Source organism: Apodemus sylvaticus, chromosome 1, assembly GCF_947179515.1.
Source record: "Apodemus sylvaticus chromosome 1, mApoSyl1.1, whole genome shotgun sequence".
Lineage (NCBI taxonomy): Eukaryota > Metazoa > Chordata > Mammalia > Rodentia > Muridae > Apodemus > Apodemus sylvaticus.
In genome coordinates, this window is record NC_067472.1 from 202,486,684 (window position 1) to 202,502,437 (window position 15,754).

The following is a 15,754-nucleotide window of genomic DNA, read 5'->3' on the forward strand; positions in this document are numbered from 1 at the left end:
ACTAACTCTTCAAGTTAGACATGCCTGGCTCAGGATCTGTGATGTGGGAAACCTGAAACCCAAGGTAGATGTCCCTGAGCTGTGTCCTGGCTCTGAGCATCCGGCTGTGCGGGGCTGGGGACAGCAGTACATGTGATGTCTGCAGGGAGAGAGAGAGGGGGACACTCACTTGGAGAATGGGGAACTTCCTGTGGTGTCTCCCTTTGGAGGAGGTGGACTCAACAGTTGGATACAGTGTCCTAGTTAGAATTAACTGTTACCATGACACAGCCCAGTCACCTGGGGGGAAAATCCTACACTGAATAACTTCCTCATGAACTCTGGCTGTGGACATGTGTGAGCGACTGTCTTCACTGATGCAGGAGGCTCAGGCCACCATGGGCAGCACTGTCTGTGGGCAGATTGTCCTTGGTTCTGTTAGAGAGTTGGCTAAGCATGGGCCAGAGCATGAGCCAGCAAACCACCTGTTTCTGCCTTGACCTCCTGCAGGGCTACACCAGGACCCAGACCTGGACAGGAAATTCGTGCTCTGCCCTCCTGAACTGCTTCTGTGCAGGGTGCTTTTATCACAGCAAGAGAACAAGACCTAGAGCGGTGTACAGGGAAGAACACTGGCGTATCTGTTTGAATCACTGTTCTGTTCCCTGCCCTCAGTAGACGACCCCTCAGTATCCAGCGGGCAGAGAACGAGGAACTGAGACAGCAGATATGGGCCAGTGAGTACAGTGCTCCCCTCTCCATCACTGTCCTCTAGTTTGAGTCTGGAGAGAAATGTACCATGCCTTTGCACTGACATTTTGTGAGCACAAGGCTTCTCCTGAGGGCCCGTCCTCTGGAAGCACACTTCATCCAACTTTAGTCCAGGACTTCCCGGGGAGAATCTGGAAGGCTGTCTAGACCCACCCTACACTAGATGGAAACAGGGGTTGGTCAGAGCACCATGAGCAGGATGACAGGCCCTGCATCCCCCCTGTGCTGAAGGGATCCAGGCAGGTCACATTTGACTGGTTGACCACCCCTGCTGTAGAACTAGACATGAGACTGCAGTTCTCCCAGAGAACCCCAGGGGGCGATATCAGGATGACTCAACACTCAAGCAATTTGTTCCCTGAGCCTAGGGAGATTTGTTTACCTTGCCTAGGAGACTGCTTTCCATCCCTCTTCCTACTACCCTGGATCTCCCTCCCTAGACCCTGCTCTGTTTCTTGTGTCTGAGAATAGCCCTCTGTCTGGGGAACCTGAAAGTCCCCTCCCTCTGTCATCCCCCATAGAAGACAGGATTGCTGATGGGGCGTCACCCAGACAAAGGGCAGAGCTGACCCAGGAAGACCAGCGAGAGCTGTGCTCAGCCAACACAGGGCAGCTGACCCATAACACTGCCTTTGGTGGTTCCACACCTTCAACCCTCATATCCTTGTCACCTTCCTGCTGGGAAATCTTCCCAGAGCACTGAGGACAAGGGCAGACTGGGAGCTCAGCTGGGTCTCTGTGTCACAGGGACACATAGGCAGGATGGAGGCTCCCTCTTTGATGCTGACAGACTCACATCCAGAGGTCAGCAGATGTCAGCCCTTGGATGAGTCATTGTTCTCTGAGCGCATGTCGACCTTATCAGTCTTGTCACTCAAGGTGTTGGCTGAGGAGAAACATAAAGGGAGAAAAGTTGAGAAAGATGCGGGACAGCACAGAGAGTGGAAGGGACTGAGCAGTGCTGTGGACACAGGCCCACCACCCACAGCCCGTGGGATTCTGGGAAGTGCTCCTGCTGGGAGACAACTCAGCTCAGAAGGGGGAAGGACAGCAGAGGCCAGGTGCCTTGTGGGAGCTGAAGGCCTTCTCCTCAGAGGAAGGACAGTACTGTGAGGATACCTATGGAGGTGTCCTCTGAGCATCTTGACAAGGGCTGTAACCCCTGGAAGAGGCTCCTGCTCACAGGTTAGTGTTTCAAAGATCTGACTGTGCGTGGGAAGGGGAACTCAGAGGCCAGAGGTGTCCTGAAGAGCTGAAGATGTCTAGAGGAGACTTGGTTTCTGTTTGTAGTCACTGTGCAGAAGGTACAGTGAGGCACGGAGGTCAGCACAGGAAGCTCTGAGCAGACAGGAGCTGATGAGGGGAGATTGGAGCCCCAGCTGCCCCTATTCAAAATCAGTCACACGGCTGCCATTGGAAGCCCATGTTCCCACCCATGACAGGGCGACTCTCCAGATAGAAATCAAACCTGGGAGGGCCAGAGAGGCACCTCGGTGTGTGGAGACATGACAGTGAGTTCATTCGTCAGCTCGCAGGGCAGATGGAGATACGGACTCCTGCAGGGTCCTCTGTGCTCTCCACACAGGCGCGTGCCACTCCCCTGCAGTGTGTACACTGAGGCAGGTGCCTTCCCAAACTCATGCATCCAATACAGAAATAAATCACACTTGAATGTAATGATTGGCATTTGCTACAAACCTGAGAACTATGTAGATAAATTCCTGGAGATAACCTTTTCCCTCTCTCCCTCCCTGCCTCCCTCCCTCCCTTCCTTTCTTCCTGTTTCCTCTGTTCCCCCCAACCCCTGTCTGTTTTCACCCCCATTTTCTAAGATCTTTTCAGGAACTGAACCTTCCAAAAAGATAATTCCAATTGTTGTCCTCACAAACACCTTTTCTAGTGAACCGAAAGTCAGAGTACCCAGAGGGGAAACTTACTGGTTTAATGGAACTGTAAATAGAACAGAAAACATTTCAGAAAGTGAGGACTGTGTGCAGGAGGAGGAGGAGGACGAGGAGGAGGAGGAAGAGAAGGTTAGAGATCCCCTTTTCCTCACACCAGACACTCTTTATATGAAGGGTGATATGGGGACACCTGAGTCGAGGATTCCACAACGAGGAAATGACATGCTCTGAGGTTCTGAGGGCATGGAGGTCACATTGCTCCCCTCCACTGAGGGTGCACCCCTACCCACAGGCATGAGCTGAGGCGTGCTCACACCTGCTCAGGATTGGTGGCTTCTGTCTCTTCCCTTCTAGCCTCCCTCTTAACCTGCTGCCTCCTGCCCACCATTGCACAAGTCACCGTGGAATATTCACCATCCCATGTGGTTGAAGGAGAAAATGTTCTTCTACGTGTTGAAAATCTGCCAGAGAATCTTCTAGCCATTGTCTGGTTCAAAGGGGTGACAGACACGAGGCACGGAATTGCGCTGTATTCGATGGCCTATGACCTACTTGTGACGGGGCATGTGCACAGTGGTAGAGAGACAGTGTACAGAAACGGGTCCCTGTGGATCGAAAATGTCACCCAGGAGGACACAGGATTCTACATTCTTCAAACCATAAGGGAACCTGGAGAAATTGTATCAAATGTACCCGTGTACATCCAAGTGCACTGTAAGTAATTGTTTGTGAACTCTGGGTTCTGGGTGGGGTCCTTCCACTAGGCATGCAGAAGTGTCAGGCCTGGCCTTGTCTCCTTCCTCCTGTATTGTGTCTCCCCGTTGGGACTTGAGCATTAGTGAAGGACACACATGGTGGAGAATAATGTCAATTGTGCAGAATCCTTCAATTGACTTCACCTTGGAGAGACCTGCCAAGGACAGGCCAGCCAAGGACATCAGCCTCTGTCTAGACTCTTGGGGTCCTTTGTAGGAAACTGAGCTTCAGGAAGACCTTGAGGGGAGTGAGAAGGGCCTGTGGTAGCCATGGGCAGCTTACAGAGTTGTGTCTCCACACCTGTATTCCAGACTCAACTCCTGGTGGCCCTGAGGAGATTTTTGCTAGGGTTGGATCTTGACTTTCTGTCTGCAGAGAAGAGTGCTTGTGAGTCGTCAATGTCTTCTCCCTGTGGCACAGACAGAGCACTGCCATGAGAACCACGATTAGGCTGCGTGTCCTGGCTCTCCCTAGTGACCCAGAGTGAGAGCACACCAGGGCAGACTCCCAAGACATTAACGCAGGGTCCTGATGGGCTTCTGAGAGTTCCAGGAAGGCCAGGGTCCCATCAGGAAGGGAGAGAGGAACCTATCTTCCTAACACATTCTTGTCTTTTGGGACAAGTATTTTTTTCCCCAGGCCAATGAGGACAGGCTCTGCTGCTGTGGACAGTTCCCCAGACATGAGCTGCAGTTCCCACAGTGAAGAGCAGAGATAGCCTGGGACAGTCAAGGAACATTAACAAACCTATATTCCTGAATCAGGACCTCACTTGACCCTGACGTTTATCTCTTCACTGTAGACCTGGAGGTCACTGGCACAGTCTCCTCAGACCTCTTAACTGCTTCCTGTATCTGCTACCCTGCTAGGGGATCATGTTCACATTCCAGACATGTATTTTCTCTGGGAATGAAAGGGTGTCCTATGGGAATCAGCTAGACAGAGGTTGAGGGCATCTTAGAAAGGCCAGGGAGCACATGGGCAGACCCACCACCAGTTCAGCAGGCAGAGAAAGTGTGAGCACCATCTTGAAACCCTCCAAGGGATGATGGAGGCCAGAGCAGTCCTTCCAGGACGCAGGTCAGCTTCTCCCACACTCAGGATGTGAGCTCCTGTCAGGTCTGCTCCTGGGCCTTTCTTCTCCCTCAGAACCCTGACTGGTGACTGCAGTGAGATGGTGTCTGTCCCCTTCCCCACTCATCATGCACCTGGTCCCATTGGATCCCTCACAGACAGCTGTCACCTTCTTCCTGAGAGCAAATTCCATCTTTCAAGAGAACTGAGGACACAGGGCAGACTTGGTGCCCAGCTGGGATTCTGTGTCACACAGGGAGTGCAGAGGCTCCCTGTTTTGTGCTGACTGACCCAGGATGAGAACACAAGAGAGGGCCACCCCTGGGTGAGCCTCCATTGTCTGGGGGACCAGATGGGATACAGGCAGAGGACACACCAGGCTGCAGAGTCCAGGGAGGCCCCCTCTGTACTCTCTGCAAAGCCTGTAGCGCCTGGCGGGCCCTCCTGACCATGGGTGAGGAGACCACACTCTACAGAGTGTGAGAGGAGAGTTATTTTCAGTTATTCTCTGGAGTCTCCTCAGGAGCTCAATGTCCTGAGAGAGTCTCAGGGCTTGTAGGAGAGAAGACCCAGTGGGAAAGAGGCTCAGCAGAAGCAGGAGGCTCTGGGTGAAGAAGTAGGGGAAGGAGGAGACTGTTCTCACACACAGTTAATCAGCATGTGCACAGTGGTCTGAGGTCTGACAATCTCAGCTGTGAAATCCCAAAAAAGAACCCAAGCTGGTGTTGATCTGTGTCATGGCCCAGTAGGTCTGGGTGTTTGCTTCATGTCTAACGACCTGAGAACCAGTGAATGGAAGATGTCCCCTGACGTCCACCTAGAGATGGTATACTGTACACACACACACACACACACAAACACAGACACACACACAGAGACACACACATACACTCATACCCACTCACACACACACACACACACACACAAACACACACACACACACACACACACACACACACACACACACATATACCCAGTGTAAAAAAATAAACGAAGTTAATGGAAGAATTGTACACTGTATCCTCATACTTATAAATTTGTTAAACCCATGAGCATGCATGTGTGGGACCTTGAAAAGAATGGTTCTGAGACATCATTCATTCATTCAATCATTCAATAGTTCCCCACAGATATCTGATGTGCTTTTAGGCAGCCTCTCTTTAAAAAATATAAGACCACAACCAATTCTCACAATTCTCTTGCCCTTGTGTACTGGAAGAGAGATCAATGACAAAATCTAGAACATAATCAGGTGTTGGGGGCAGTCATTAAAGAAACAGAAACACACCAAAAGCTTCAGAGAGTGAAGACTGGTCTATTGGGAAGAGGTCGAAGGCAGCTCTCCAACGCACATTACACTGAGTGTGAGCAGGGGTCTAAGGTCAGTGAGGCAGGGCCATGTTCGCACCCAAGGAGAGCACCATAGAGAGGAAATGACAAGCGACGACACGGAGCACATGGAGGTAATGCGCTGACCTCCACCACGTAGGTCAGGGAGGCCCTCACCCCCACACCTCAGCTGAGCAATGCACACAGGCACTCAGGACACAGGGCGCCATATTATCCAAACACAGAAGTCCTAGTATTGATGACTCTCTGTTACCTTCTAGCCTCTCGCTACATCTGCGGCCGTCCATCTCCACCTGTACAGCCCACTGTTGAGTCAGTGCCGCCCAGCGTTGCTGAAGGGGGAAGCATTCTTCTCCTTGTTCACAATCTTCCAGAGCATCTTCAATCCTTCTTCTGGTACAAAGGGCTGATTGTATTCAACAAGGTTGAGATTGCCCGCTACAGAACAGCCAAGAATTCAAGTGAGCTGGGCCCTGCCCACAGTGGTCGAGAAACGGTGTTCAGCAATGGCTCCCTGTTGCTGCAGAATGTCACCTGGAAAGACACGGGATTCTACACCCTACGAACTCTGAATACGCATAAGAAAACAGAATTAGCACACTTTTACCTCCAGGTGGACAGTAAGTGATTCTCTGTGATCATTCAGTGCTGGGTGGGGCTTTGGCACACAGGCTGCCCATCCTGCCATGTGACTAACTCCTTTCCGAACTTTCTTCCCATGACGGGGTTTATCCACTGTGTGCAGGACACACATGTAGGAGGGAAATACCCACGGGTCAGACTCTGTCTTCTGACTGGCCCTCGTGTCTAGGAGGACATAAGGTGGCCCACTGCTCTGTCGGTTGAGGTTCTTGCAATGCTCTGTGGCCTCCTCACAGAGTGGTGAGCATGAGGAAGCTCTGGCTCCAGTTGTCTGACCCAGGTTGGACTAACAATGTCCTTGGTACCATGTTCCAGGAGTTCTCCTGGTCTGAGCAGACTGTGAACAATGGTCTTTGGCTGTCTACATCAATACAGTAGATTTCGTATCATTAAACAGGGGAGTTTTTATAAAAATGAAAAGAAAAGTAAAAAACAACAGCAAAAAAGCAAAGCAACCCAGGATTGTCATAGACAAAATGGAGAGAGCTGGTTTCTGCCTGTGTCCTCACAGTCTGCACATCCTGCTCTTATAGCACATGTGACCAGGGTAGATATGCTCACAGTATACTGGCCCCTCCCACATCAGTCGCCAGTTGAAAGATGTACTATACATGTGCCCACCGACTCTGGCTTGTGTTATGTTGACATAAAGCCTGCCAGCATAATTCCTGGGCCTGCTAAGAAGACCAGCCTGCTCCAAGCCCTCAGCCAGCCCTAGTCCTGGGGGTTGCAGGCAGAGTGGTAAGAACATGGAGAACGTGAGATCAGAGGTTGACTGCAGGTACAAAGGAAATGAGAAACGTCAGAAAATGACTATTTGGGGTGTGTAGAGACCAAGGTCATGGAGAGGTGTCATCTCAAAGTGCAGTGTGCATGAGTGTGTGCTGTGTCTGAGGGAGCACAGTGAGGGGGCGGCTGTGGAGACACCAAGGAGAGGGCAACATGCCGAGGAAATGACTCCACGGCACTGAGGGAACAGAGGCCAATTGACTGAATTCATCAGGTGGGAGAGACACACACACCTGCATGTCTAGGCTGGGTAAAGAATCCATCTTGTGAGGACTCAGGCCAATACCACTTTTATACCCAGCACAATGATCCCGTGTGATGGCTTTTCTCCTTTCCCTTCCAGCCTCCCTTTCCTTGTGCCGTGACCCTCTCACCTCTGCCCAACTCACAATCGAGCCAGTGCCAGGACATGCTGCTGAAGGGGAAAGTGTTCTTCTCCAGGTCCGTAATCTGCCAGAAGATCTGCAAACCTTTTCCTGGTACAAAGGAGTGTATAGCACTGAGGCCTTTAAAATTGCAGAATACAGCGTAGCGACGAAGTCCATCTCGAGTGGCCGTGCACACAGCAGAAGAGAGACAGGGTACACCAATGGATCCGTGCTGCTCCAGGATGTAACCGAGAAGGACTCGGGCTTGTACACACTCATAACGACAGACAGCAATTTCAAAATTGAAACAGCACACGTGCAAGTCAACGTACACAGTAAGTGACTCTCTATCTCTTCCAGCTGCTGGGTGTGGCTTTGACTACTTCCAGAGTGGACTGTGAGGAGTGGGCTGTCTTGCTCTCTCCCCCACCTCACTGTGTCCTCACATTGGCATTTGGCAGTTACTGCAGGGCACACCCGGTGTGGACCACCAGCATTAGATCAGCGCTCTTCCCCTTTTGTTTCCTGCAGAGGTAGACTCAGCCTAAGAACGTCAGACTCGGACCTGACCCTTGGGGTCTCACCATGCCCACAGCCCTGATAGAGACTCCAAGGGGTCTGATAAGTCCTAGCTGAGGAAGTCACAGAGTCCCCACACACAGCACCAGGAAGGCCTGTCCGCAAATCTCTGTGATGGTTACATCCATGGCGAGCCTGGAAAATGTTTTCGTCATTGCTTTGCTTTGCAATTCTGTAAGCGCTGACGTGGTACACGGCTGTCCTGGCATGTGTCACCATCCATGCACTGCCATGAGAGCCACTGTTGTGCTAGTTACCCTGGACATCTTCCACAGAGACCCCGCCAGGAATGCATAGCTGGACAGGACGATCTGTGCCCCAGGCCATTCACTAGCTGCTTGGATGGCCTTATGCTACCCTCACAGGAAGGTCAGGGTCTCCAAGTGATGGACAAAGGATACTGGTCCTTTTGGCAAATGTTTGTCCTCTGGTGTCCAGCTCCTGGAATTCTCTCTCACAGGCAAAAAAAAATCTCAGAGTTGCTAAACTGGGCAGCTCCCAGACATGAGAAGCAATTCACTAGATGTCAAAGTAACTCAGCCTAAGACTTCAGAATCTATGCAATCTCGTGAGGGTCTTGCCTTCCTCAGAATGCAGAAAACTCAGAAAAGCAATTCTAGGCACCTCTCACTTAGGGTGTATTCTGGCTCCATCCCTGACGCTGCAGACCTGGACTTCTCCTGGGCAGTCTCTCAGACTATTTAGCACATTACTCTGTCAGAGGATCCTGTGTTACTAGGTTCCAGGCTCTTCACGGCATATCCCAGGGGGAATCACCTAGACAGAGGACAGCTGCCTCCCAGGAAGGACATGGCTGACCCTAGGTGAGGTTCAGCCAGCACAGGATGCTGAGAGTCCCTCGGAAACTCTGCCTAGGTTTATGGCCCCACTGTCCTCTCTCTAGGGTCCAGGTGACCTTATGTTTCTCAACCACATGTAACTCCCCACACAACCACTCCTGGGTCTCATGGCAACACACCCTGACTGGTGACTCCAGTGAGCATGGGTCTGTCCCCTTCCTAGTTCAGTCAGCAGGTCCCTTCTCAGTCCTCACAAGCATCTCTGTCTTGTTCGTGTAGAGTTGATCCAACCTCAGTATTGAGAACAGGGGCAGCTTAGGATCCTGGGTCATAAAGGACACACTGGGAGAGCACAGCAAGGGCAGCCCTGTGGTGAGCTGTGCTGCCTCAGGGTTGAGATGATTATCAGCCTTGTGCTTGGTTCCATCTCCCACAGCAGTCAGCATCACCTTGGGAAGGGCTCCTGCCTGGGCAGAGCTCAGAGGGGGAAGGCTGCAGAGCTTGGGGACAGAGCTGGAGCAAATGCAGTTCTCCACAGAGGGAGGGCAGAGCATGCACGCGGCCACGGCGGTCCACTGTGTACTTCTCCACAAAGCATGCAGCCCTGGTCATGTCTCCTGCTCACTGGGGAGGAGGACAGGGCCTGACTGTGTGGGAGCAGGGGAGCTACCAAGGAAGGAGAGGAAAGGCTCCCTCATGTTGACCTCTGACCTCCATCTAGGGTCCATGGCCTGTTATTAAGCATACACACAGGATGGTGTACACCTGCACCTCACACACACCCACACCCATACCCCTCCACACACCTTCATATGGAGCTGGAGCTCGCAGTTTAACCAGTGGCAGTAGCTCCAAGTATCAGAATGTCATTAACAGTAGGACATCCAAGAACTTTTCACATCTGCCTATCTACCCACAGGCATATGAGCCTGTGTAGGCACTGGATTTTCTTAAAATATCAAGTCAGACGTTTTTACTAACAAGGGCCTATCTGTAATGGGCTGAAAGACAGACCAGGACGGCCATGTCAAGGTGAGGTAAGGTGCTGACTGGACCAGAATGGAGGATGGGCAGTGAAAACCTGGGGTCTATAAAGGAAACAGTGAGAGGAATTTTGCCTGAACCCCTCATCTTCTGAGAGTGAGCAGGCGTGTGCGGACGGTGAGCATGGAGACTCCTGAGGACAGAGTTCCCCACAGCAGAAGCCACACACAGTTGGAATCATGGGTGTCCTTCGCTCAGTCCCTCTGACCTGTGCAGACTCCCACCCACCTCCGCAGAGCGAAGGATCCATGCTTCTCTGCTCCCAGGGCCCCATCTTTTCACCAAAGAGCAAGGTGTCAATATGGAGGGTGTGAGCTTTCCTTTCTTCCTTCCCTTTCCGTCTGTGTCATCCTCCTGCCGTGGTCCAGCTTCCTGCTGCATCAGCAGGAGGAGAATCAGGAAGCCAAGGATGCAGACTCAACTCTACTTGTCCCCAGAGAGCTTCTCCTCAGGACTCGCTTTGGACTTCCTGTCAGAGCTGACAGGGAACAAGGCTTGGCTGGGTGTCCAAGTCCCATTGGCTGTAGGACAGCTCTGCACTGCCATGACAGCTGCAGTCATATAGGTCACCTGTGCTCCTCCTACTCCTGCGTCTCAATGGACAGGTGCCAGGACAGACGCCAACTGTTCCCATGGACTTAGGAGACATAGGGAAAGAGAACGTCCCCAAGGAAAGGGCAGAGGTAACAGTTATCCGGGCACCTCCTTGTCCTCAGGAGTCCAGGCTAGGGTCATGGAGCAGATGCTGCTGCCGTGAGCAGCTTCCCCATCCCCAGGTCAGAATATAGCTCATCCCTAATCTTAACTCATAGGCTCTGCTGTGACCATGCACAGTGGTTGAATCAGTGTCACACAACCCATGGGTCCCAGATGCAAACACAACACATGACTGTGGTCGCAGCTCCAAGTTCTCCTCCCTGGAAGCTTTATGAAGTGTGAGCTATAGTGGGGCTGGGTGAGCTGTCTGGAGGATGACGGTCCCTCCTCTGTTCCCCTCCTCTGTTTCTTTGCAGAGCTTGCCACACAGCCTTTCATGAGAGCCACGGCCAGCAGCATCAGAGTGCAGAGCTCAGTGGTCTTCACTTGCTTCTCAGACATCACTGGGGTCTCCATCCGTTGGCTCTTCAATAATCACAGTCTGCAGCTCACAGAGAGGATGACCCTGTCCCCGTCAAAGTGCCAACTCAGGATCCATGCTGTCAGGGAGGAGGATGCTGGAGCATATCAATGTGAGGCCTTCAACCCAGTCAGCTCGAAGCCCAGTCTCCCTGTCAGCCTGGTGGTGACGAAGGAGTGACCCCTCCTCTCATGGTACATCTGCCCGGGGACCTTTATGTATTGAGATGTCCACACTTACTGACCCTTGCCTGTTACAGATTTCCATTCGTTCTCATCGCCACTGGACATTTCTTCCATCCCTCCTAGACTGACTGGTTTTGTGTGTCAACTTGACACAGACTGTACTTATTACAGAGAAGGGAACTTCAGTTGGGGGAATGCCTGCATGAGACCCTGCTGTGGGGCATTTTCTCAATCAGTGATAAAGTGGGGAGGGCCCATGGTTGGTGGTGCCATCCCTGGGCTGTTAGTCCTGGGTTCTATAAGAGAGCAGGCTGAGAAAGCCAGGGAAGTGAGCCAGTAAGAAACATCCCTCCATGGCCTCTGCATCAGCTCCTGCTTCCTGACCTGCTTGAGTTGCAGTCCTGACTTCCTTTGGTGATGAACAGCTGTATGGAGTTGTAAGGTAAATAAACCCTTCCCTCCTCAACTTGCTTCTTGATCATGATGTTTATATAGGAATAGAGACCCTGAGTAAGACAGCTCACCACACCTGATCCTGAACCCCTCCGTTCTCTTCCACATCCCCTCTCCTACCCTGTTGCCTCCCTCATGTGCCTTCTACAACTATTTTCCCCCCTTCTAAGTGAGACTCAAGCATCCTCATTTGGGCCTTCCAACGTTTTGTGCTGCATCGAGTCTGTTGAGTGTAGTGTATATGTCTTTTATTTTATGTCTAATATCCATTTATGAGTGAGTACATACCATGCATACCATTTTTGGACTGAGTTACATCACTCAGCATGATGTTCTCAAGTACCATCCATTTGCCTTAGAATTAATGATGTCTTTGTTTTTAGTAGTTGACTAGCATTCCACGGTGTGTACGGCACCACATTGTCTGTATCCATTCTTCCAAGCTGAGGGTACCCTCCCCACACTTCTCCGCTCACTCTTCATGCACAGTGCAGCCCAAGGAGAAAGTGTTCCCTTGTCCTTAATGGACAGAGTTTCATGCCTTTTCAGAAACAAAGGGGGAACTGAGGTTGACAGGTGTCTTAGTTAGGGTTTTACTGCGATGCACAGACACCATTCAGTTGTGACTGGTTTACAGGTCAGAGATTCAGTCTGGTATTCTTAAGGCGGGAGCATGGTAGAGCCCGGGCAGGCATGGTGTAGTAGACCTGAGAGTTCTCCATCTTCATCTGAGGGCTATTTACAGATCCCTCCCTTCTAGGCAGCTAGGATTATGTTATTAAAGTCCAAACCCATGGTGAAACATCTATGCCAACAAGATCACACCTCCAGTAGTGCCACTCCCTGGCCCAAGCATATACAAACCATCACATTCCACTCCTTGGCCCCATAGGCTTGTCCAAACATATGTGTCTATAGGGGTGATACCTAAACAGCATAATAAAAGTATATTTAGTCCAACTTCCAATTTCCCCATGGTCTATAGCAGCCTCAACCATGTTAAAAGTTGAAACTTCAAAGTTTTTTTTCTGAGATTTAGCCAATCACTTAACTCTAATCCCCAAAGCAAGACAGGAAACCAGCTGGACAGACTCCAAACTCTGCGTCTCCATGTCTGATGTCAAAGTGGTTTTCATATCTGCACTCCTTTTTCATCTTTGATGACTGCAACAAACTTCTTTCTCCTGGGCTGGTTCCACTCCTTGTTAGCAGCTTTCCTGAGCAGATAGCCCATGGCTGTGTTATCTCGAACACCTTCGGGTCTCCAAGGCAGCTTCAATGTTGTAGCTTGTTGTTCCAATGTCTGGGATCCACACATGATCTGCTGGTCTCCTCATAACGGCTGAGATCACTTCCCCTGCTCTGCCCTCTGTATCTCTCTAAGCTCAGGGTGATCCACCCCTGTTCTGCTGCTCTTCTTGGTGATTGTCCCATGGTATTCGACATCTCCAAAATACTGGGTTCTTGCACTGCAAGTAGGCTTCATCAATAACCTCTGATAGGCTCTCTTCATGGTGCCAAGCCTCAAATTCTGTGCATAATTTCTTCAGTCCTGGGCTGACAACTGCAACTGAGGCTGTACCTTCATCAGTGTCCTTCTATGGCCTCTCACAGAGACAAGCCTCAGATGCTTTTCCTGACCCCTTCATGCCCTGTGTGCTCCTAGCAGTTCCCCTCAAGACAGTTATTGGAGAGAAATTGGCGATGTCACCTCTGTGCCCAGAAGTGAAAGTGTGGTTGGGAGATCACTCCCTCCTGGTGGGCAGTGCACAGAGGGAGGTGGAGCTGCCTGGCTCCCTGGTGCAAATGTGTCATTTGTCTTTCACAAGATTTCCTTATGCTCTGCAGATCTCTCAGAAAGTTTCCAACACTCAGATAGATTAGCTGCCACATAAACCACAATCTTTTGTGCCACCGTGCAAGTACTCACCTGCTCAGACCACATAGAAAATTTCTGACATTCAGATTCCTTAGCACAGGCCAAACCTAGAATATAAGCCACCAGGTTCCACACAAATAAACCATCTCAGAGGAGCTGGAAGTGTTCCACATTTGCCTTTACACAGCGTGCTCCATCCTGCTCTGCAGATCTCACACAGAAATGTCAGATAAATCTAATGCTGATACAAGGAAAAAGCAGGGAGTTTAACACAGTGTTACAATCATAAAAACACAAATACCTAGAGTAGTTTTGCCAGCACTAGGGCCCTCCAGATCAGTAGTCCTCTGTGTCATAGGGAACTTCCCAGCCAACTTACCAAAATGTTGTGCTAGGGAAATGTTTGTGGTTCCCCAAAACACACATAGGAGCCAATCTAATACAACTTACAGCGTGGTCTTTATGCTATTTGAGTGAGCTACGCACACCCCCACCCACGCCCCAACACAGCAGCATAATGCAGGACAGTTTGGTGGTGGGGGAGCCTCGACTGTCTACCTGGGAAAGGCTTTATAGTAAACAGCATGCAGGGAATTTGCGTGTAATCCTCTAATTGGACAGCTGTTGTGGCCTTTAACATAATTGACTGGTGTTGGGAGTCATATCATAGACTTCACTTCTGCTCCCCTCTGAATTGGTGCTTGTTAGGCAAGGGGTGGGCTTGTAACGTGGAATGCATATTTGTTGGGGAAATAACCTGGAGACACCAGTCTTGTTGGGGATTAATTGGAGCTAGAGTTGGAGCTAGAGACTGGATCTAGGCTCAGGTTTTGTTTCAGGGCCACACGGAACCTAATGCTGGGTACTAACCTGTTAGTTTACCTGAGTTCAAATTTAGGTCAGATTTTCTGAAGTGGAGTCTGAACTTAAAAGCTTTAGCATCTCCTCATCATCTTTATTTAGCAATGAGAACTCACTGAGTGCAGGTTCCCAGAAGCTACATGCAGATCCTCTTGTGCAAAGAGCTTTGCAGGGGGCCGGGCGCAGTTAGTATTAGCAGCGACATCCTGTCAGAAATTCGTGCTGTTTTGGAGTTTTAGAATTCATCAGCCAGTGTAGACAAACTGAAATATTAGAATGTTTTACCTTATTGAAGGCACGGCGTATATGTATGTGTGTATATCTGTGTTTGGTGTGTGTGTGTTTGTGTGTATGTTTGTATATGTGTGTGTGTGTGTAAGAGAGAGAGAGAGAGAGAGAGAGAGAGACAGAGATAAAGAGACAATTCACCTAGAGACAAAGAGTGTGTGCGTACATGTCTGTCTCTGTGTGCATACATGTCTCTGTGTGCATACATGTCTCTGTGCATATGTCAACTCTGCCATAGAATCAGGATAAGACCAATTTTTGAGACTCTCGCTATAAATGCATCATGAGAAGGATCCTTGGTCCTGAGAATCTGGCTGCAGAAGCAGTGGGGTCTTTCTAGAAGGGGGACAACCATGAAGTCCTGGCTCTGTATGAGTGTCCTAGAATACTGAGTCTAGGTGCGCTGGGGTAGTGCGTGCAGTCCTGGAATCTGACCTATCAGAGCTAACAGAGCAGAATGATTGATTAACAATCTGAATGTCCGAGCCCAGGGAACCAGAGAACAGTCAGGGAACAGTGCCCTGGCACGAGAGCCATGGTTCAGTCTGTTCCTGGGCGTCTCCTTCTGAGTCTCAGACTGGAGAACACAGCTACACAGATGCCCAGGCCATCAGCCAACTGTTCTGATGGCTTATGAGACTTTACAGGAAGGTCAGGGTCCCCATGAGAGGGACAGAGGACATAGGTCCTCTTGATGATTCATGTCCTCAGGGAAGAAGTCTAATGAATCGCCTCCTGCAGACAAACGGTAAGGGACGAAGCTGATCTGGGCAGCCGTCCTGCCCCAGTGTCAGGGCCTTGCTCGTGTTTAAGGCTACCTTGTAGACACTGCGACATTTGTTCCCCAAGTGTGCTGTCTGTCGCTGGGAAACGGAGACACAGGGACACAGTGGCCACATGAGCCTCCCACAGGCC

General features: G+C 50.6%; 1 protein-coding gene across 1 annotated transcript; it reads left to right on the top strand.

The window, feature by feature from the left end:
- The first annotated feature begins 1,871 nt into the window (after window positions 1–1,871).
- LOC127683919 (pregnancy-specific glycoprotein 22-like) lies at window positions 1,872–11,353 on the top strand. The gene is made up of 5 exons (XM_052181002.1): window positions 1,872–1,935; window positions 3,009–3,368; window positions 6,095–6,454; window positions 7,609–7,968; window positions 11,070–11,353. Exons 1-5 carry the CDS (start codon window positions 1,872–1,874, stop codon window positions 11,351–11,353), a joined length of 1,428 nt encoding a protein of 475 aa, XP_052036962.1.
- Window positions 11,354–15,754: the final 4,401 nt, after the last annotated feature.

Bases quoted from the DNA above. Each gene is read 5' to 3' on its own strand.
- LOC127683919 (XM_052181002.1), top strand. From the start codon at position 1,872: ATGGAGGTGTCCTCTGAGCATCTTGACAAGGGCTGTAACCCCTGGAAG. The intron at 1,936-3,008 runs GTTAGTGTTTCA...CTTCCCTTCTAG, and splicing joins GAAGAGGCTCCTGCTCACAG to CCTCCCTCTTAACCTGCTGC. The intron at 6,455-7,608 runs GTAAGTGATTCT...TTTCCCTTCCAG, and splicing joins CTTTTACCTCCAGGTGGACA to CCTCCCTTTCCTTGTGCCGT.